This window comes from Ascidia mentula, chromosome 4 (genome assembly GCF_947561715.1).
Source record: "Ascidia mentula chromosome 4, kaAscMent1.1, whole genome shotgun sequence".
Classification (NCBI taxonomy): domain Eukaryota; kingdom Metazoa; phylum Chordata; class Ascidiacea; order Phlebobranchia; family Ascidiidae; genus Ascidia; species Ascidia mentula.
The window spans coordinates 2,895,049-2,918,442 of record NC_138569.1 but is presented as its reverse complement, the minus strand read 5'-3'; the positions used below and the strand labels follow the sequence as shown (position 1 = coordinate 2,918,442).

At 38.7% G+C, this 23,394-nt stretch overlaps 3 protein-coding genes across 3 annotated transcripts; 1 reads left to right on the top strand and 2 right to left on the bottom strand.

The window, feature by feature from the left end:
• The first annotated feature begins 3,875 nt into the window (after window positions 1-3,875).
• Window positions 3,876-5,863, top strand: LOC145897435 (selenocysteine lyase-like). The gene is made up of 8 exons (XM_082985728.1): window positions 3,876-3,955; window positions 4,051-4,157; window positions 4,263-4,532; window positions 4,642-4,769; window positions 4,866-5,018; window positions 5,073-5,303; window positions 5,364-5,460; window positions 5,531-5,863. Coding segments are annotated over exons 1-8 (1,212 nt in total). The 5' UTR covers window positions 3,876-3,953; the 3' UTR covers window positions 5,755-5,863.
• A 150-nt stretch (window positions 5,864-6,013) lies between these two features.
• LOC145897436 (small nuclear ribonucleoprotein Sm D3-like) lies at window positions 6,014-7,182 on the bottom strand. Its single transcript, XM_082985730.1, has 3 exons — window positions 6,968-7,182; window positions 6,546-6,725; window positions 6,014-6,152 (listed from the first exon to the last, which is right to left on the bottom strand). The coding sequence occupies exons 1-3, from the start codon at window positions 7,091-7,093 to the stop codon at window positions 6,063-6,065; spliced, it is 396 nt and encodes a 131-aa protein (XP_082841856.1). The 5' UTR covers window positions 7,094-7,182; the 3' UTR covers window positions 6,014-6,062.
• A 720-nt stretch (window positions 7,183-7,902) lies between these two features.
• On the bottom strand, window positions 7,903-13,944 carry LOC145897372 (phosphorylase b kinase gamma catalytic chain, liver/testis isoform-like). Its single transcript, XM_082985631.1, has 10 exons — window positions 13,784-13,944; window positions 13,442-13,611; window positions 13,251-13,305; window positions 12,463-12,528; window positions 12,148-12,220; window positions 11,643-11,733; window positions 11,263-11,383; window positions 10,774-10,897; window positions 9,190-9,324; window positions 7,903-8,851 (listed from the first exon to the last, which is right to left on the bottom strand). Exons 1-10 carry the CDS (start codon window positions 13,864-13,866, stop codon window positions 8,519-8,521), a joined length of 1,251 nt encoding a protein of 416 aa, XP_082841757.1. The 5' UTR covers window positions 13,867-13,944; the 3' UTR covers window positions 7,903-8,518.
• Window positions 13,945-23,394: the final 9,450 nt, after the last annotated feature.

Below are 23,394 nucleotides of genomic sequence, written 5' to 3'. Positions count from 1 at the left end.
ACACGTTTAGCAAGGTTTATTTGGCCTCGTGTCAATACACTCCATTCAATGAGTTGGGTTTCAACCTGAATAGTTGGCGTAATGCATTAGTTGTGTCGCAACCTCACTATCAGGCTCATTTGTCATAAATCGACTTTCCGCAATGACACGTTCGGGTTCCTCAAACGAACACAAAGTGCTTTGGTGTGTGCTGGTAGGCGGAGTCAAAACGTCTGGTTGACTTTCGTGACTTTAAAGCAAGGAACCACTAAGTGTCACCTTGCCTGCATCACCACGTGCTAAGGTAACACCAAAATTCCATCGCTTACACTATACGTTAGGACTGTACAGAACTTAACCCTATACTCCCACGACAAACAAACCTTTTCAACAACTTGTAACAAACTTTTAGCCACAACATTCTCCTCAAAAACCTTTTTTTCATGATCTTTTAGTTTTCATACACAATAACAAAAAACAGCAATTGTTCAACTGCCAAAGTGCGTGTTGCTTTCGGCGAAAAATTTGGCGCTCAACAAAATCCGGCAGCATTCTTTTTTCCCCAACACAACAAAACGAGAGAGATTTTTTTCTTTTTTTCGGAAACCTCTCTCGCTCGTAGGATCAAAATTAATACGACACTTTGATGAGATCCCGGTGACCAACAGTGACCTTTGCAGGTCACGTGTCGAAATTGGTTTGCTCGGTTGCCACGTGATTCGTTCCGAATCGATTTGAATGTTTTCGGAATGTCACCAAATTCAATCAGAAGTTCCGGAATGTAATAATTGCTATTTTGATATGTTTTTGTTTGTTTCTGTATTGGAAATAAATTAAAACCGCCCGGTTTTAGAACCAACTTTAATTTTATTGACAAGCTTGGCATGTCCACCTCTGTCAGATCTGGTTGATATTGGGTAACTTTATTGATTGGTATAAATAAAATGTTATAGCTGGAAAATTTGTCATGTGCGACTTAATTATGCAGATCCTTCGAACATAGAGTGCGGTGATCTTTTAAACGCCTTATAAAACATGATTAACTGAATAAAAATAAAAAATAAATGTTGCAAAATATCAGGACCTTTAAATAGAGTAATAACCAAACCCATACATGTAGAAATCGGCTAAATTTAAGGCTGTTTTGTTTTTTATTCTGAACTTCTTGTTTTCCCAAAATTATGCCCCAATATTCCTTTACGTTATTCATGGTTTGGGATCGTGTATCAGGAAAATTATGCACTATTTTGTGGTCAAAATGTCTGACATTTGAAAACTGACGTACGATTATTTTTTTAAGTTTCAAAATTTTACAGATTTCCTTTTAATTTTACAACAGTGTATTACATATTTTTCCCAGTCTCTGGCACGACCACCTATCATCAAAGTGGCAAAGTACGCATGTGTCCTTTTGGAAGTATCTTTGGCCGAACTTTTCACAACGGTTCGTTATACAGTAAACACCAAATGCATATCACAAAGCGCGCCTCGAATAAGGCCGTAAAGAGTTTTATATTCCATTCCACGGAATCGGACTACGAAGAAATCACGTTAAGCACAGCGGAAATGGAATCAGAATAACTTCCTTACTTTGGAAGTTGCGCGGTTCGTAATTACAATCAATGACTATTGAGTTAGTCTGACGAAATCCTCTGGGAAAGAAACTGCCAACTTTCTGTGGTTTCCGAGGTCAAAAGTTACTAGGGGGGTTCCCCCTTTAAGTCACGTTTGATTACAATTTTTCGCGGGAAACCAAGTGTTGGGATCGATCGCAAACCGGGGTCAGTGAAACTAAAATGCACGAAATCACTTTCACGCTTACAATTTTATGTTTTTTGGATTTTAAATAACGTAAAATAAAATAGTATAAGTGGGTTGGCATTTAATGAAAGTAATGGAATTCGGTAACGTCAGAATATAGTCATTCGTTGCGCTGGCTGCACGGCAGATATTGGAAAAACAGCACTTTTATAACCTCAACCTAAATGTAATTTAATTCTTTTAATTTGTTTGTTTGCTTTTGTTTCCAAATGTTTGCACATATTCTTATCCTGTTTAATCTCCTTGAGCCACAGTGAAAAACATGCAACTGTTGTATAAAATAATGCTTGTGTTGCAAGTCTAATGTAGAAAAGTGCGATAGACATATAGTTTCAATAGGAAACCTCGATGTTATGCTATTTAAAAGTTTCAAAACATTCATGTCACTTGTTTCAGTATCTTTTGGTCACAGGTCCATTATTCACAAATAGGTTTGCAGACATGGCAGCCAGCTGGATCTGAACACCAATTATTTCGATACTATAGCTGTGAGTGCTAGACAGCAGACCTGTGCAGAGGGGCGACCCATGCCTTGTTATGCAATTGCATGAAACACTTCAGCGTTCTTTTTGACAATCAAAAAAAGATTATTTGTGTATAAGCTGCAGACAGATGGCCACTGTTTCGACCTAAAAGGTCTCATAAAAAAAAAAAGATTAATTTGCTAAATTTTTGCTAAACATGCAAGGTTCCTTCTTTTTTAGGTTTGGCCAAGCAATAATTAAAAACTAATGTTGTTTTGGTTTGGACATCGCATCTTAACTGTTAAAGTCATGCAGGATTTAAAGTAAAAAAAAAAAATTCGGATCGATTGAATTTACTCGAAGAGAAATAAACCATTGTGCTTTCGCATACAAAGTTAGATTTCTTAAATCAGTGAACTTTACTAAATTTAAGTTTCTCTTAACTATTTGGGACACACCAGCCGTTGAATTCTTACCAGAACGGCGTACCGACAAGAATTCTTTTACTGCTGGTACAGCTTACTTTCGGCACTGGTTGTAACCTTGTTTAAATATATCACGTGGAAATGCATTTATTCGCCATATATATGCCATGAGTAATGACATTCAAATATCATAGTCATTGTCAGTATGCTTGTGGCAGATGTTAATAATTATATCGCTTTCCTTCTCGTATAAAACAATGGCGTCAGCGGCCAGCAAAGAGCTGTTGGTTACCAAAGCCGCGCCATACAATGAAACTCTGAAAATGTCTTACAAATTTCGTGAGTTTCTTAATTGAGGTAAGTGCACTTATTGCACAAAATCAATAGCGGTCTTATCAATCATTCCCTTTCAAACGTGCTTAAAAATCCGTAGTCATATATTTGTCGGTCTTTCAAAAATGCATTAGCTACAATGGGTTACGGAGTCAATTGGGATGCATAACACCTCATGCGTTTTGGAAAGCGTACCATGCACCTGCATCTAACTAATAATTCGGTACTTAATAAAAACGTTTTTTTTGTTTTTTATGATAATTCATTTGTTTCAAAATAACATATTTTTCTGTGCCTTAAGTAGTCTAGGAGAATGTGTAAGAAGGGCAGACAAAAAGGTTTAAAAGGAAATTTGTGTAATAGTTAACTTTCCATTAAACTAGCGACCACTTTATGTACGGTGGTCGAAGGACATCTACAGCTCAGACGATTAGCATTGCCTCGGAATGCCTAAACTCATAAATATTCCATGAAAACAAGGGAGATAGTTGAGTCCTATTCCAGTCTAGCTGTCCGGTTTGTATCCTTCTGTTACTCACAAAAGTACGGAGTGACTATTTTTTTGGCATCGAAACACTTTGTTTATTTGCATATTAGGGGTTGCTTTGTTTAATAAAACGGTCCGGAACGCCGTTGCGATAAAATAGTTTGTACTGGTACAGCGTTTGGGTAAGAAACCAACCGCTGATGTGTCCCAAATAGTACACGAAACTTAATTACATTAGTTTTTCTTTTTACGATATCTCCAGCAAACCTTTTCAGTCATACGAAACTTCTTGTGCGACGTATAGTGTCAATGTAAACCATATGTAACAACCACGAGTGGGCGGTACAGAGCGAGGTTATTTTGTTTACAAACACATGCTTCCATGAGTTTGTTAAGCACTTTTAGTTTCTTTTTGCCTCAAGAGTCAAGACGCTTTAAGGAACTATGTAAGTAAAACAACATAAAATGTTGGACCAAACTAAGTAGAAATTTTCTTTTAACCTGTATGATAGCCGGCATTTAACTGGCGTTATGTTTGAAGGATATATTTGGATTATAACGCCACTACGCCGCTGGCCCCCGAAGTGGAGAAGAGCATTATAGATTCTTTGTCAGCTTGGGGCAATCCCAGTAGCAAGTATCCTACAGGTAAATATAAAATGTGCTCCAGAAGCAAAGGAACATTGATGGGTTGTTGAGTAGGCTGCATTTATTCACTTTGCACTGACTCTGATATTGAACGTTCGTTTTCAGGGGTGACCGCAAAAACCTTAATAGCACAGGCCAGGGGTGAAGTGGCAAAATGCATAAACGCTGCATTTGCCGATGAAGTCATATTTACATCTGGTGGAAGTGAAGCCAACAACTGGGCAATTCACTCCGCAATACAATATTATAAGCACAGAAATGATGCTGCCGGAGACCTACAAAGAAATGACATGAAGCCTCATGTTGTGACCACTAGTGTTGAACACGACTCAGTATTAGTTCCACTGCGACATCTGCAAAATACTGGAGATATTGGTAGGCATTAACTGTTTCTTGCATTGCAAAAAACTGTTTGTGAAGTTCATAAAGTTTGTTGAAATAAATTAATTTGTTTGCCTTCAGTAACAAATATAAATTATTTTAGAACTGACAGTGGTTAAAATTGATAAAGCTGCGGGAAGCATTTCTCCAACCGCTGTAGCCGATGCAGTCAGACCTAATACTGTCCTTGTTAGTGTAATGATGGCCAACAACGAAACTGGAACTGTACTGGTAAAAAACTTAAAATTGTTTGGCAGATTTTTTAAAATGTAGCATGGGCGTGAATGAATTGAGTTTATTTTTCCAAATTACTTTTTTGTCTTTCAGCCAGTTAGAGAAATGTGTTGTGCTATTCGCCAACGGGAGGAAACTCACCAAAGCAAAATATTTTTTCATACTGACGCAGCACAAGTAATAGGAAAACTACCAGTTGATGTTCAACAACTGGGTGTGGATTTTTTAACCATAGTCGGCCACAAGGTTATGCAGGTAAACTGTTGATGTTTAAGTTGCAAACAATACATTGCAATTTAGTTCTATGGACCAAGAAACGGTGCACTGTACGTCAAAAACATCGTGAGTGAAAGGCTTCTTTACACACCTCTTGTGTTTGGTGGTGGACAGGAAATGGGCTGGAGGGCTGGGACCGAAAATACACCCATGATTGTTGGTTTGGGTGCAGCAGCGAAGCTGGTATCAGAAAACTTGGAGAAGTATAAACAGAATATGTTGGACACGAGAAATTATCTCCAACAGCGACTTTTGGTGAGACTTGGTTTTAAGTTTAAGGTGGAGACTGGAGAGTTTTTGTGCTTTGTTTGTCAGGAAACTTTTGGGAAAGAAAATGTGATTTTCAATTGTACATCCAAACATTGTCTGCCCAACACCTGTAACTTCTCTATTATTGGTAATGGACTGGAAGGTAATTTTTGTACCCTGCAAAGCATTGCACTGTACAGATTGAAACAAAATATTGTATAAATGTTATGCAGGATACAAGGTTTTGGAAAGAACAAGAAAATTTTGCTGCAGTACTGGTTCTGCATGTCACTCAGACAAATGTGAACCGTCAAAAATTTTACTGAACTTTCACGTTGATCCAGACATAGCCGGGAATGCCTTGCGAATATCAACAGGGCGCACAACCACCATAAAAGAGATTGATGTAGTAATTGAAGAGTTAAATGAAATTGTTCGCTCCCTGCAAACTTTTTGAACAGAATAGTGTGCAGTGGCTGCTAAACTGGCAACATGTGAGGGGCTCACAACCACCAAATCGATGTAATAATTGCAGTCACATGAACAGAGTAAGATTTACAGCCTTTTGACTGACTGTGCAATTTGCAATTAGTTTACCTTTATAAACTTGCTGGTGCAATAAAATGCTGTTTTATAAAAGGTTTGTCTTTATTTGGAAAACTTGGCGCTGACAAACAATGGCAGAAATGAATGCGAAAATTGAGCAGCTCAATTTAGCAGTAAACAAAAAGGACTTTTTCAAACGCTCTGCTTGACGCTGCCCAATCACTGTTTTCCTCCCCATCCACCTCTTTCATACCCTCCTCTGAAACTGGAGGGACCTCCTCTCAACGGACCTTTGCCTCTTCCCCTTACCTACAGAAATAATTAATTGAACATTAAAAATACGAGGATCACATCTCAAGGTAGATCATATAATTACAACAAAATGTTGTGCAAAATACAATACATGTCAAACAGGTGCACTACATAAAAGCCAAAGAGCCTGTACAGTAACTGCACACTGCTTTAACCTGTAAGATTTCATTATTGCAGTTGGTGACTGTGGCTGGTTCACCAGCTAGTTCAGTGCCACAATCTCCTGATGCACTGAGATCTTACAGATAAACCACTGCCTGCAGCTTTATGCTTATTACAGACATTTATAATAATTGTGTTATCCAATGTAATAGATTAGCTAAATTAAAAATACTTATGTGGATTTAAAATAGGTGTTAATGTAATAACACAAGCAGAAACAAAACTGACCTGGGCCTTCAGAATTGCTGCTTTGCCTCTTCCAGCACTACCACCTTTAACCTGCCTCAGCATCGGTGCATTCTTTAACATGTCGGGCAAAATCATAAAGCGCACTTGACTTCCACGAATGTAAATATTTTGAAGCTGTGCTGTTCTTCCATCTCTGTACGTTACTGTTACATCTTGCATCTGCAAAATAAAATAAAAACTTGAATCTTTGCGCTTGCAAAAAGTAGTTTTTTTTCAAAAAATAAATGTTTCTAAATTTCTTTGTGAATCTCAACCAGTGTTTTGGCAGCATTAACACATGACACAAAAACGTAGTAAATAAAATCAACAGAAAACAATTTGTTTATATTAACATTCTTGGTGTGGTTTATCCAAAATCAAACTGTGTCATTGCCTTGGTTATTAATGTCTAATGCACTTACTTGGCTGTTCATATTATCCTCTGCTTCAATTAGTTTTCCCCGATAAACTTCTCCAGTGGCTGTTTCACACGTGATAACGTGGCCTTCAGCTTCGTGAAGGACTTTGATAGGCACGCCAATAGACATGGTGGTAAATACGCCAAAACGAAGGCTTGGCAGCAAAAATTCAACGCACAGTTGTTTTACGTTTGAGAAACGATCAAAAAACGAATTCACGCAAGTGGAACCGGATTTTGCGCGTGTTGTACGCGCATGCGCAGTGGAGTGGGAGGTGATATTTTTTAACAAATGGGGACTAATTTGCCAGCTCCTTGTCGGTATATTGAATTTTTTTCAGAAATCTTTAGGATAAGCAGTGCACGCTTAAATATTGTGATTAAAAGTGTACTACTTTTGACAATTATTGAAAACCCAAGATAATACGTATCACCTGAAAGCAATGGGTGATTACCGGGTTTTTCATTGGTCAAAGATATTTTTGCCTATTTCAATGGCGGATATGCTTTACTGTCAAGTTCTCACTATGTTTCGGCTGTTAAACTTGTGTAAAATACTCACGAGGGCATTTTCATCCGTTTGATATTCAATTATGGCTGTCCTTCGGTGAGCGTTGCCCCGTTGCTTTCGTCTTAATCCCACTTACATGTCCCTCGTTGACCTTTTGTTCAGGGCGTCGCTGTCACTTCTGGTAGAACAATTTTGAAAATCCTAATTGGCCCTAAAACACTTTTCGACAAAAGACAGACGAGCAATTGTTTGTCATTTTACCTTGGCACCTGACTGGACAACCATTATGGTTTTGTTGGTGCCAAATGGCACGTTATTTCATTACGTTGATTGTTTAATATCCTAAATCTTGCCATATTTTGTGTTTTTAGACAAAGAAAACAAAAATACTCCACCCAGCTGCACAAACCGGAAATGTATTACAGATATCAGGGTTTGTAAATTTTTATTGCCTCTATTACGTCACCCACGTTGCAACTTCGCACAGAGGGTTAAAACATAAAAGCATAGAAATCTGACACAAAATATAAACAGGAACACAAAAATCATGTACGAGACGTGACGTCATCGTGACAAAACACGTGGAAATAATAAAAGCAGTCAGGTGCGTTAGTTTGGAATAAAAACAGAAAACAAAACGACGTGAAACTGTTGATTCAAAAAAATCGCTTGTGCGAAACAAATTCAAAGCGTTTCAAACGAAGCAATGAGGTTGCTTGGCTAAAGCATCTTATACGTGAGATACAATTGTTCTAAAGTCGCTTCTGGTTTGTAAAATTCGCAATCCGATATCGTAAATTTCCTTCGGTTAGGACGCCATCATTCGAAGCACTATTACATCACAATGCTTATTCTGACATGCGAAGACATGACTTAACCACCAAGCAATTCGTTTTTTTTGACGGCGCAAAGAGGTTTTTGTTATAAGTTTTTCATAAAATACAAAAGTACGTACGAAGGGCAAATATATACTAAGCGGTAACCGAGCTTCGAAACGCCTAAAACGAATAAGAGTGGTAAAAATATTAAAAAAAAATTAAATCGTTACGACGCCGCCTGCGCGATCAAGCTGTTGCCGGCAGATGGCGCCAACGAGGGTATTCCGATATCGTTTTCCATAAGCGCGGCGGCGGCAAGTTCGATTTCAGCCAAGCGCAATTGTTCGGCCCGCGACGAGTTTTCGAAAAGGGCGGCCCGATTTTGGTCGGCGCTTTTCTTCACCCAGTGGCCGTAAATACGGAAGGCGGAGGCGTCTATGACCTTGCGGAGGCTCTTGATGGCGTAGGGATCACGAGAAGCGGCCGAAAACTTGAGCATCCGATGGTTTGAGGCAAGGGTCGACATGCGGTTGACTGACATCACTGTATGTATTGCCACCTGTGAGGAAATAAACAAAATATTTACAACATGTTACGGGTCGTAGACAGAAGCACCAACTATACGTCCGGTGTGCGTTGCCGTGACGACACATCGTGCAACAAAACGACAACAACTGGCCTTTTAACAACAAAGGCCTTTTAGTTTGTCGTATAATTGTGTAATTGCAGATTAAGATCTGTACAAAGCGAAATGAAGTTTTTACAAAAATCCTTTTATAATTACTAATAATACATATAAAGAAACTTTTAAATTTTGTAAATAGGAGCAAAATATGACTAAACAAAGACTTAAATAGCTTAAACATATCGATAAGTACCAAAACTTCATAAACTTACCCGGAATTTTCTCCGGGCGTTGAAGGGTTTCGACGAGAAGCGTGAGGCCTCATCCACTTGCTGGAAAAACGGGTGAGCGAGCGCAGCTTTGGCCGAAAGTCGACTCTCAGGATCAACTTGCAACATTTTCACCACCTGCACACAACAAGAGACACTTTAATCGTCCGTTTTTTTGCCGACCAACGCAATAGCTCGACCAAAGGAAGCTTTACAGGAAGTTGACTGAGTCACAATCGACCAGGCGCAGGCAACAACGACGATTATGACGTAACAGCACGTGTTATTTTGTTATTTAGAGACCGGAGGTGACGCAGGAAGTGGGCAGCGTGTTTGCAAAAAGGCGATGCACTGAGAAACCGTGGCCGTTTTGCACTTTTTTATCATTGCAACACATAAATTATCCCGTTGACGGCGCACCGCATTCGTACCATGGTTAACTTAACAGTAAACCAAGCCTTTAAAAAAGAACAAAAAATAGCCGTGAATTATTTACGACAAAACTAGGAGATGTAAAACCTAACGATGGTCGTTAGCAGAGCTGTTAGACAACAGCTGGGGACATTGCGCCTTGAAGAAGCAGACGAACGCAGCAACTTATCTTTATTGGTTGTTGTATTGACGAGTATTTATGTATTTTAAAATTAGTCACAAGTTAACGTTTTGTTGCTTCACAGTGATCACAGCAACGATCCCACCTTCGCTTGATTGCATTCTATACGACTTCAGCCCCTTTTCTCAATATTATTGGATCTAGGATGTGCGTGTGTTAACGCATGTGTTTTACACAAAAACAAAAGCAAAGACAGTGTGCATAAGTTAACAACCTTCAATCAGAATGAACACAATATTTGCTTCCACACCTAGCGCCATATACAGACTAACAGCAAGTGTTAAAAACATTCTACGTCATACGACCTTCGACTTTGACCCGACATTGATTCGCTCTTCTCGCGTGCTTGCATTGTTAACCTTCACAAACATATTTTTCATAACACTGTAACATACCAGCTCACAGAGAGCACTGTGTAACTTCAAAGCCTGTCTGTCATGTTAAAAGCCCAAAAAATAGTGATAGGTCATCTGGAGCTTGCTCATGTCTGGCAGAAATTAATTACAAACTTATGACCTATTGCCAAAGCGGCCGCTTATTATTTTAAGAGTGCGCGCCGAAAAAGGTAGCGTCCAAATTTCCCAATACGTAATGGGTACAAGTAATTAACTGTCGCTTCGCAGTGGTTCGTACAGACCTAATTGCTGGTTCTTGAGCAGATAAGTGTTATTTAGAGACCGCTGAAGAGCGCGTGGTGAGGAATATTAGTTTCATGCAAAATTTGCGTGGGAAATATCAGCGTTGGTTTGACGAAAATTCGTGTATATTTCGATTAAATTGTTTTTTTTAAATTAAAAATTTTTGGAATACGCAACAAGTCAAATTAATTGAAAGAAGAATCGCGAAGCCCAAATGTTTCGCAACATGTTTGAAAATAAACTTTTGCTCTTGCAGCTGTGACGTTAATAAAATACAACATCTCAACAAACGTCAAAAATGTGGCATTAAATTGTGCCAACAAATCCAATACTTACCAAATCTTTTGCTGATTCTGACACATCATCCCATTCAGGACTTGGAAAAGCGTATTCGCCCTCCATAATGCGACGTAACATGATAATCTGACGTCTGTGCCAGAAGGGGGGAACACCTGCAAGTCTTCGGAACAAAAATAATATCAGGGTTAGTTCTTGTAACAATAGAGCACAGGATATAGAGGGAGATTAAACTGTTTTAGTGGTGTGCGAATACATAGGTATAAAAATAGGTTGGTTGTTAAACACAACAGGAAGCAGTTGTACGACATCCTACGAGATGTAACCAGTTGCAAACGGATTGGAGCGAAAATTCACAACTGTCTTTTGTTCATGAAATAGAGTTTTATCTGCTATTTATGTAAATGCTCATATATTTGCAATATCATCAAACAAACTTGTTTGAAAACATGTTTGGCAACCACAACTTTATGCTTTCATGAAGGTCACAGCACATATTACCAACGACAAAACGGCCTCCTGACTTACAAGGTGTACATGATGACGCCACAGGCCCACATGTCAATCTCCTTGCCGTAACCGGGATGGCATTCGTCAACCGTGCACTTCAACATTTCAGGTGACATGTAGCCAGGGGTGCCGTACAAATCTGCGACACGTAAAGAAGTTTTTATTTATATGGCTCGACCGTCTGTTAACGGGCAATTGCGGTCGCTTTGAGTCACTGGGGAAATTACGCGCCCTGCGAGAACGCACTGACCATGTGTTATATAGCTAACATCGGCACATCACAAACCTCAAATCGTTTTTTGAATGATTATAGCCAATAATGAGGTATTGACACTTTACCTCCCTAAGGACAAATACACAAAGAGTAAAAGAATAGTGCAAAGAAAAAGGTGGTTTACCTTTGAGGATTTGACCTTCCCCAATTCGCACCGAAAACCCGAAATCGGACAAATGGATTTGAAGTTGATCGTCGAGGAGAATGTTCTCGGGCTAAAAATAAAGCAACAACAACGTGTTAACTACATATTGTACAGTTTACCAACATTACAACAAACTAAAACATGCGATCTGCTATAACTTGTTCAAAATATTCAAAACAATGTTTTGAAGGCGAATTGTTGGGTTTCAATTGGGCGATTCCAGTGCGTAGTATTGCCGCAGTGGATCGTGGTTTTGCAGCTGGCGATTGCAGACTTTGAAGGTTATGTAACGCTCAAATACCAACTACTCTATCAACCATTACCCGCCGCCGGTGTTGGATATTTACCAACTTTCGTGTGTATGTGTAATTACATCGAATGTTTGCCCGAAGTGGATGTGGAGCGTAATGCCTCAACTGGGCGCATATTTTACCACAAGGTAAACAGAGCTAGATGTTAGTAAAAAACTACATCATGTACAAACCTTTAGATCCCTGTGAATTATATTTTGTGAATGGAGATAGGAAATTGCCTCTAGTAATGAACGCATCGTAAACCTGTAAATTATAATGTACATTTCAGGTACAAGAACATCTATTGAAAAACAACGTATATACCATACATGGATAAGTCTTAAAAATAATGATGTCAATTCATTATTGCAATATCCAATGAGCTTGATTCCATGTAGAAATGTTACACAAACCAATATACTACATATAATTTACAAATTAAAACAGAATAGTAATGTATTAAAATTGCAGTTAGTAGATATGTGTGCTTTATACACAATTTATACCTTGTCTGTTTTTCTCCAAACTTGACCACTTTGGTTAAATAGTCGAATAACTCTCCTTTCCGCAACCTAACACATAATAAATCCTATTTAGGAATATAGCTCATTGATTTGTAAATCGTAATATCATAGCCCATAGGGCGGATGTATAATATATTTGGTGGACATTTCTATAATATAATATATTGTTTATCTTAAAAAAAACATATTTATTTTGCATGAAATTTGCAGAGCAAAACGTAACAACAATTTTTTGGTCATGAAATCAAAAGATGTAGTCAGACAATCTGTGGTAATGGATCCAGAAAACAAGATTACAATGATCTCATTTTGCTAAGACCCTTTAATTGCCAATTAGGATCATGCACCAAACCAATTTTTAATGCCCCCCAATGTACTGGCATGGGATTATTTGTCACTGTTGACATATGGTGTAATGCACTTCCATGGCTTGGTTTCCTGGATCAATTTTGGCTGCTGACTTATCAAAACACCCCATCTGCTTGTTTATATGTGATGTCATTTTAAACAAGCAGGAAGGTGATTAGTTAATATGGCAATTTCCCTGTATTATTCACAGAAAAGGCATCTGGCTGATAGATTGACTTCACATATTCATGACACATTAAAAACAAAGTTTTGAGTTATGAATCATAACTGCTGTTAGCTATGCCAGGGTACAATAGTTTTAACACTTCGATGATCAAAGCAAACACACAACATATACCCTATTGCATTCAATTCTTTGTTACCATAATGCAGATGCTGTACTATGAATTATTAATACTTACAGTTCGAAGACAAGAAAGATGCAAGCATCTGTTTCAAACACGTCAACCAGCTCGACTGCAAAGAATACCAGGTTTTTATTTTTGTACAGGGCAATAAGACACATGAAAAAAATAACATTTTACCATAATGCTTAAAAATTATTCTGCTCGTAGTCTGATATAGGTTATAGATATACAAAAATGTAACTTACTGATGTGAGCATGACCAGAAACCTCCCGCAGGATGTTGATTTCATTGTGGGTAACAAAACGCAATTCCTCACTGATTTTATTGTTCTGGTCTGTCAGGTCGATAATTTTCACGGCATACTCCCTGTCCGACTGTTTGTGGACGCACCTCCTTACACAACTGCTTACACCTCTGAAAACAAAATTAGGATTTAGTTTAACATTATTAAATAGTGAATTATACTAATTAAGTCACTGAGATGGTATGAAATAACACAGAAAGCTTTGATTTATATCAAATCAGTATCAGCAACAACACTAATTCAAATGTATTTCCTAATAATGTTTATGTAGTATCCACTTACTTTCCCAGAATTTCTTTTGGAACATATTTTGCATAAAACTCACGAGCTGTGGTTACATCTGGCAGTTCTTCATCTTTAGCCATTGTTGACAATATGGTTTTAACAAGTAAAAACAAATAAATTCACTGCACAAACTTCAAAACATGCCCTATTTACTTAACTAAGCTGCATGAACAAAAATGCACATGTTTTAATCACATTCTGGCAACTGCTATACAATTGAGAAACGTTACTGCAGCTTTAAAGCAAGCATGTCTACCAACAAAATATCTTCCAAAGCTTTTAAACCATCGAACACGAATGTGCTGGTAAAATAACTAACCCTACAAGGTGATCATCAACCGTATGTACACAGGGCGGTATGTACTTGCTCAAAGTCACGTATACTACACTGAGCGTCAATACACAGCAGGCAAACGATGAAAACCTTTAACTTACGTCTGGCCCACGCGGTGACTCACTCAACCCAGTCGAGTTCACAAGAAAAATGCCGCCATCGTCGAGTGGCGCAAGAGCAGAGTGCGAGCGAAGCTTTGGTTATTTATAAACCGGCTTAGTAAAGATCAGCTGACAACAGAGGAGAGACTCACAACTTCTTCTGCCTGGCCTCCAACACCGCCCACACAGTCGACTAATCAGCGCTCGCTAACCAGAGGAAAGAAAACAAAGAAGTGGTCGCGCTCCACTGCGCAAGGCTAGTCGAATTCTTTGTCGTCATCGGGTCTTACATAACCATATGTACACAAAGTTCAGCGTATGGCCGCCGGACAAAAGATGGTTCGGTGACGGCGCGAAAGATTCTCACGTGGTCTCGGTGGGACGTCGTTGCAGGGCGTTGTGGGCACTGTTAAAAACATGTTATTGTTCCAGTTACGCCAACCAGCCTGCTCCGACAACATGTCTCATTTGCTCTGTATGAAAAAAGGGAAACATGTATTTAGAATGTTTTGTTCTTTTATTACTTCAAAACACGGTTGTAGAAAGTAACAAACTATGCATCAATACCTTTTGGTCTAAAAATATAACAACTTACGTAAGGCAACACCCCTAAAACCACTTTGTTTGCACTTCTCAACGAGAACACTTTCTCAGCAATTGCAAGTCATGGCGCAACTTGCTGACGGCGAAATTTACCTGGTGCAATATTAGGGGAATCACCAACGGACAGATAAGAAAAAGTTTGAGTCTGGCGCAATGCAAATATAGCATGTACATAGTGGTGAAAGAACAGAACGTTGCGTCACCAAGCTTCAAGCTTAAACTTGACTTCAACTAAATTAATTTAAAACACAAAAGAGCATGTGCATAAAATCTACCAACCCAAATCCAGTGATTTTAACAGTAGCTATTGTGCCCTTGATTATTTGCCAACAATTTAGTTGGTATCTGAATATTTTTTCACATTCAATCTCAAACGTGTGTCTATAGAACAAATAAAGGGGAAGGCAAAAGTTATTTTTTAAGTTTGTTTTTTATTTTATTTTGTAGCATGTGTTTTATGTGTCGGCCCCTGTAAGCGCTCTTTTCTGTTTTCCAGCGGTGCAAATACCCCATTTTTCCTCTTCTGCGGTTGCCCATGCCCATTGGCGGAAATCCCGGGGGGACCCAGGGGACTTGCCCCCTGGACTTTGGTTGGTGGGGACGCAATGTGATTTGTGGTGAATAATTCGATGATGTATGTTTGTTGTAGTTTTGTTAGCAATTAGACACTTACGAAACAAAAAGACTTGCATTCTTTAATTCTTGGCTGTTCTCAGCAACATTCACACGGATGTCCATCACTGCCCATCTGTGTTAATCGGCATTAAAAAATATTAAAATGTTTAAATATAAGTTGTTTTGACAGACAGCTTGGCTCGGTAACGGCCCGAGAACAACATGTTTGTCCTTCACACGCTTGTCCTCCACATTACATCGTTTGATGGAAGACGTCATTATACGACGCTAATTACGTCATTGAGCTGGAGAGCCGGTTGGATTTATTGCCTTTTGAGCGTTGTTGCGAACGTCAAAAGGTCACGTTCTTCGTCTTAAATTTTAAAACATATTTTCAGCGCAACGCGTATTTAGTATTCATCTTTTTGACGCATATTCTTGCACTTTGGTCTCGCGCTTGTCCGTGACTTATGACGCAGATAATAGTAGTCATTTGATCATTTTACAGAAGCATTTGCACAAACAACAACGAAGTATCTTACAATGGCGACGCCGCATAAGCCGACGTTGGCGGCGTTAAAACTCACAGACGACACCTTGCGGGCAAATTGACTACCATATTTAAAAAGAAAACTTATTCTAATCGAAAAAAAGAAACGCATTTCATATGTTGGTTTTGCAAAAAAAAACCTTAACGTGAAGATCTCCAGTTACGCTAGGAAAAGGTTTTTCTTGCTCTGCTATAATTGCTTTGTGGGCTTTTTGGGACTGTCAATCCGTTTGAATAAATAAATCTTAAACACAAAAAGGTGCAACCTCTGGCTGAAAGAAATAGGTGGGCGAAAAAAATTCACTGCCATACATGGAAATCGTGCCGGTTCCTTCACCTGCAGGAATAGCCTGTGTTATTATTTGTTTCCTCTGGGGCACCATGCGGCACTGATTATTCAGGCCAATGATTGAGTGAGCGGCTTTAAAATGCAAGGGCAATCAAATAACGACGTTTCGTCCCGAAGGAAGACAAATTGATTGGAGATTCGCATTCTCCTTAAGAGCCCAGGAAATTGGACGTAACAGAGGTTAGCTGATGCAGTTAGCACTAAACATAAATTGGTTATGCAAGCAGAAAGACAGGGGTGTTTGAGGGGCAAGAAGACCTATATGTTGTAATGGAGGCGTAGTGAAGCTGATATGTTGTCTAAATTGATTAACTGACGCTGGTAAATTTCTGCGCTCTGCTATAGATGTATATCAGATTTGGGTCGTATAGAATTAGTATTGCTTTAGATGGTTCACCAGTTTTGTGCAGTATGTGGAAGTGTGGATAAAAAGGTATTCTTAAGTGTGATATTTGTCTCCTAAAACTTGCAACATTACACATTTGGTTTGACTCGGTTTGACTCTAAAGTATAAGAACAGGCATCCTTCCGTATAAAAATCCATAAATCGAGCCTAATTCGGTTTCCACATACGAGAAAGTCAATACAGGCAGAGGAAAAAAACAACAAAACAAAATGCGCTGTTTTTCGCCTTCAAAGTTTTCGGCCAGATTCTCATGTGAAAATGTTGAACGCTTGTTTTACAAGCACGGTCTTAACCTCATGGTGAAGTATGCAATTATGGGCAGGGTCGATTTTACGTCCAGCTGAATTAATTGCAATGCACAAGGCAAGGAACGTGTAAGGGCATGTCGACAGCATTTTGCCGCGTTTTTAAGACTAAGGTTCAGGTCAGAGGTGCTGTAGCTTACGACTAAGCTACTCAATCGTACTTTAAATTAGGAAACCTTCTGGTTCGCGCAGCAGAGCAAAAGTGAAATGGAGATGCACACAATTGTAACAGCAGCAGAGGTTTTGTAATGATTGTTTCTGAAGCAAGTCTTGTGTCCGTTGGGTCAGTACTTTATTTTTTATGAGCGAAAAGCGCATGCAAGAAAGCAAAAAGGAATGTTTCGCGTTGTAGGATGAGGGAAATATGCCCTCCGATATCTATATTTGTTAAAAGCCAATCGAATTTAACTTTTACCTTGTTCGAGTCCTGCTGCTGCAACAGTTGTTTCTTTTACTACTTAAAACTTATTTTAAACAAGCATTACCAAAAAATGGGGAGTTTATTTTTCGCAAAAATATATGTTAATGATAAAAGCCATATAAATAAACTGGGATCCCCTGGCAAAAACTATTTTTTCTAATCAATGTTTCGGTCGTTATATATTCAACAAATTTCCATTAGGATACACCGTGGTAAAATGCAAAACCCTAAAAAAACTGCAAAATAACGAAAAATATAGGAAAAAGCATGCGCAAATGAACCAACAGCACTTATAAAGGTCATTAGAAACATTATACTGAACAAAATTTTTGTTACCATCGAGTGCTTTCAGAAAAGATAAATTTCGTTGAAGGAAACGCTTGTAATGTTGTATGCCCGTTTAATTCGAGATCAAAATACCATACAGGGCTACAAGGCTACCTGAAGGACTGCACTAACACATATGATTGATTTGTTTCCATAAACCCTGAAAAAAGGACCCGTGACCGCTCAATCACTCCACGGTGGCAATTAGCGCGATGGAACATCATGCTCCACGCCTGAGTATGCGCAACGCTTTGTACGTCGTTCGGTAACCGATCATAATGATCCTGATCCTGAAACGTAATCACATTAATATTTCATTACTCCATCGGCAAATGGGTGGGCACTGTCTGCTCAGCCAATTGTCATGACTAGAAAGCACATCACAATTGTTGGAGAACAGCCAAACAGGATTTTTAAACTTGGTTACTGCTGGAGATGGCGATTTTGAGATTTTGAGGTGTAGCTCTGTGTATAGTTCTTGAGTTGCAATTGATGGCACCTCGTATACTGCAGTTCGTTCGAACAGATTTTGTTCTGTTGCCATGGAACTTATACAACGCGGATTTGGTGTTATTCAAATAATTGCTTTGTCACAAATCTGAGAATCAAGCAAAACAAAAAATGCTTATCGAGTGAATATGTATAACGGCTAAGCCTGAAAACTTTTCCAGTCAAAGTTTGTGTATTGGTGCATCAGGCAAAAGTCGGTTTTCGTTGATTTAAAATACTTCGTGTGCAGCAAACACGCTCATGGCATGACAATCGTAGAATACCAGCATATAGCAGTTGCATTTTGCATGTTCCCAGCAGTTCCTGACATTTGGAGGTGACAAAGCGAACCAAACGCCATAAATAATTCTGTGTTACCGCTCTTTCATTAGATTTACAATTTACTGGCTCTTTTCAATTTTGGCGTTTTTTTACAGATAAACCTTGTGTGACAAAACAAACACCTCGCCCTTGTTGTGCTCCTATAGTTGAGGGTTGTTACGAAACAATGCCTTGTTTGTTGAAAGAAAGGGTAGCAGAATGCTTGTGTTGTTTGTTGCTTTATAAACATGGTTGTGATTGACGTGGAAGCGAAAAGAAGGACGAAAAAAAAAGAATGTGATTGAATTTCATGATGAACTTTTTAATCGCTATGGGAAAATGCCGGCAAATGATACTGGCACATCACATTGAAATCAAGGACGCCGATGGCTACAACAGCCTATATAGCCCTGTCCAAAATGAGGTCGGCTAGTCACAAATAAGTGCAAATATTAGAAATATAGACGGTATGGCAACCTTGTCTATAAAGCCATTGCATAAAAATTTTCAAACACTTGTGTTAAACGTGTGGTTTATATACCGCCATAGTTTTAAATATGTGGAGTTTTACTATGAGTTTAGTTTTTAATTCTGTTAAATTAACAGATCAAACTAACTTTAAAAGTCTTCGAATTGGGTAATTTGTTTCCATAGTTTATATGGCTAATGTTAAAGTTTGTTTTATTCTCTTTTAATGTAAAGAACTTGACGGTCGTTGTCACTTCTACCATTCAACAAAGCACCATTAGGCGAATGAAGCCTTACCTACTGCATTGTTTAATGAACTATTTTAAGTTTACTGTATGATAAAACAACAGGCTATTTGTCACCAAAGTGTTTAGGCAAGTGCGATTTACCAAACAAAGAGAATATAGTTGAGCGGAAGTTTTTTTAAAGCCCTACAGTATAAGCGACGTGCCAAAATACGGTAGCCAATCGTGTGTTGGCAAACTAAATAAATAATGCACGTTTGACATGTCTGTTTTTAAAGTCCAGTTAAAAACAGCATGTAACTATGCAAGGCATGTTCATGACGCAACAGGCATGGAAATGAGACACAAAATGTTGGAACAGAGTATTTTGAGCAGTTTTCAGTTTATACGCTACCAGACCTTTCCAATTGGAGTTAAAACACGCAGACTACATATGTGCACATATGTATACATACAGGCAGATTTTTAGGCAAATTCGTGCAACATGTCCCAGTCAATATTGTTTCAAAAAATTTGAAATATGCATGCTATGAGGCAATTTTGTTGCAGTGTAATTAAGTAGGCTACGCTGCTAAATTAATATAGCGCGGTTATATCGGCTGTATAGGGTGATATTATATTATTTATAGCACCCATGACAACTTCACTGACCTATACTTTACATATTTTCAGCTCGTTTACTATATATGGCAAAAGCCAGGTTGCATGTACAAAAGCTTGCTGTTTGCTAAAATAGAAATTATGCTATCAGGTATAAGGTTGAATATGGCATTAGATTAGATTGATATTGCAAGGGTGCGGCAAACTGTTAATGGTTGCTTGCTATAGGAAAGTTGAAACACTCCCAAAAATTTGCCTGTTGAGAAATAGACCTTTAACCTGATAAAGTCTTGTTCCCATATTTGTTTTATGTTTACATTGTCGCGTAGTAACCAGACATTCACGTAGCATGCAGCCTAGTTAGCTTAAACAATATCTTTACCTAATGAAGTCTGGTTGACATGTTTTGTCTTTAAATTATCATGTTGTAACCAGACATTTGCGTAGCATGCAGCCTATATATGCATAAACAAGCACCCTACAATCCGTGTATTTATGTTCAAACGTCGACATAGCGAGGAAGCGGTGAAACATCAGCTGTAAACATTTGCGGTGTCAATGTTTCGGTGTCGGTCAAGTTCATCTGTTTATACTTAACTTCCCGCCAGTCATGTGGTGCCTTTCGGGATGATTTAAAATATGGGAAAGGGTGAAATTACATCATTTCACACTCCGCCCATGAACAGTTTGCCCGCTTTTATATCAAACCGCCATGAAATATTCAAAATAAGCGGGCCGCAATATTTTGATAAAGTTCTTCGTGTCGTTTCAACATTTTCGGGGGAATAAATATTTCGCTGTGATCATTTCTCATTTCCGCCAAACTGATTATATTTTAATGAAAAACGTGGTGTAAAAAGTTTTGATGATAAATTCACTTCGAATAACATGTTTTCTTACGCACCCACCATGTACAAGTGCTCGTACCAAGTAGTTTAAATACACGTTATTAAATATTTATTTGACTATCGCGCCATTACTTTGAGTATTTTTTTTGTGCGGATGCTGATCAGCAGATCAAAAAAATGCTCGGATCAATATTTGCACCAAAACGACGTCTGACCAATTACATATACTTGAGTCAGACCCCCAAGAACAGAGGTCAGACCCCCTAAAACAGTACGTTTTCCTGCCTAGTGGGCCACTGTGCGATCAAGATAAAACAAAATCCCAAAATTGATACCGATGATGGTGATTTTGTGCCTCGTGAGCTCTATCGTGCGAATGGGATTTTTGTGGGTAACAAAACGGTTTTTAATTATTAATTCTTGACCGTCGAAGTACAAGAAAGGGATTTTAATTACCGATAAGCGATGGCTTGCCTGTGAGTGAGTTGTGTTTAAAGGTTAACAGGAAGGAAAATTGTGTGTTTGCACTCGCGCCGTACATTTGCGGTTGCATACATTAAAGAAAGAGGACTAGATATTGAAGAAAGAAGCGACACGACAAACAGTAAGTTTTTGAAATAATACATGATGTACTTGCTATAAAGTGTGATTGGCAGGTCCTACATGAAAAGGTGTATGCTGTGTCAACAGATCTAAATTTGCATGTAGACAGGTGTGTTTAAACGAGTTGATAACCTCAGCCAGTGCATTTTCAATTGCTCTCATGGGTGCACTTGTCATCAGTGTTGAAATTACAAATTCTGGTGGTTTACTAATTCTTGCAGTTATGTAACGTTAGATCACAAGCGATAATATGAAACCTGGTAGATGGTGGCCGAGATAGCCGCGGAAATTGCCTTCGGTCGTTTTCCAAGTGGCTGTTTTAATTGCAATTTCACAGTGAAAGCTCATTTCACGCTATTTTCCAGTACCGCATGATTTTCGTGCAATTTCGAACGCGACCTTATGGCAGTTCGTGGTCGTAGAATTCGTGGAACAGACTGAGTATAAAAAGTCTCGCTAAAACTGGCAACATAATTTGTGATTTACCTTTGAAACGCGGTACCAAAACCTTATGAAGTCTAACCGTACGGCAGACGAAACGTCGGAAGAATACAGTACGTTAATTTTATCCCAGAAGATCAGTGGCAGCAATAGTAGTACAATAATTTGTGCTAATAATTTGGGTTTGCTTTTGTTTCATCACATGCTGCGAATTGTGTACAGGCGTGGTAGTTTGCAGGATTTTCATGACAAATTAACAAAAAATTTTTGCTGTCCCTTCATTGAGTATTTTGCTATGGAGGTTTTAAAGGTATAGAAAGTGTAAGTCGGTTTCCAGTTTACAAAGGTTGATTTGCAGACTACACAGCTTTAACTAATGCGATTTCATAGTCAATTTACATCCCTACGTACGGAATGTATAGGAAAGATTGGACATTTGTAAATTTGATTAGATCAAACACAAGAAAGGGTCGTATGTGTTTCGGTCGGAAACTGTCGTAATTTTTATCAACCATCGTATGACGACTGTTTGTTTTGTAGCTTGCGTAAAATATCTGTCCGCCAGGTGGGGGTATGCGGCAGTTGCAATTTCTCTTGGCCTCCCGGTCATTTATTGAAATTTGGAGCAGACCATTTTGCGTCTTTATTAGCTGAAACCTAGTCGCACTCGATAACGATTCCCGACTTTAAAACCCTTTTCGCGTTCGTGTCGGATCTTCGAAGTCGGGTTTGATTAAAACGTATTGACTCCCAAGCACCCAGGTAAAAGAAAATACCATTTTTAAGCTAATAGAGAAAACGTCAGAAATTGACTACAGGTATCAGCCTTTGCAAGTCGGTGACCGACGGATCTGTCTTTACCTTTTTAAGCTATTAGCAAATGCACCAAGATGAACCGAAATAACCTTTCTGGGGGGAGCATGTATTTTCCATTGCAAAGGCCACATGCATATTCACATACGAGGGAGTGTGGAGTAAATTTTTCGCGAAATATCGTAATAACCAGTGAACCAATACTTAAGGATACAAGTTACATGTATGTATTTTGCATGTAAGAGAGCAATTACTGTAGTGCAACCACGCAGAAGAGAGTACTTAACTTGTTAAAAGACGATAAAAGTTTGCCTGTGAAAAAATTTTGATTTAGAAAAAAATTGTTTTTAGTGTTGCTTGTTTAACAACATAAAAGCTTTGTGCTCCAGCCTTTGCAGACATTCGTCCGTCAAATAGATAATGATCCACATGTGTTTCTTTTCAGATAAAACGTTTTGTTATTCCACAACAGAAAAAGCTGTTGTGTTTCGTTTCCAGACTATAATCTGCAACCAAGAGAGGCGGAGAATCAAATCGGTTTACTTTCGCTTTTACGGTTGTGAGTGTTATGGATTCGCCACTGATTTTGGGGTAACATGGCCACTTTGCGTCGCCGTCATGCCTCTACTTGTGGCAAGACGCAACAACAAAACTACGTCGCCCGGCCGCGTTTCCGCGTCGCCCCCTCGGGCGCGAGAAGAGGACAAAACCAAAAACAACAACTCGCCGGAGAAAGAGAAGAGAGAGAAGAAGGACAAACGGCACCTCA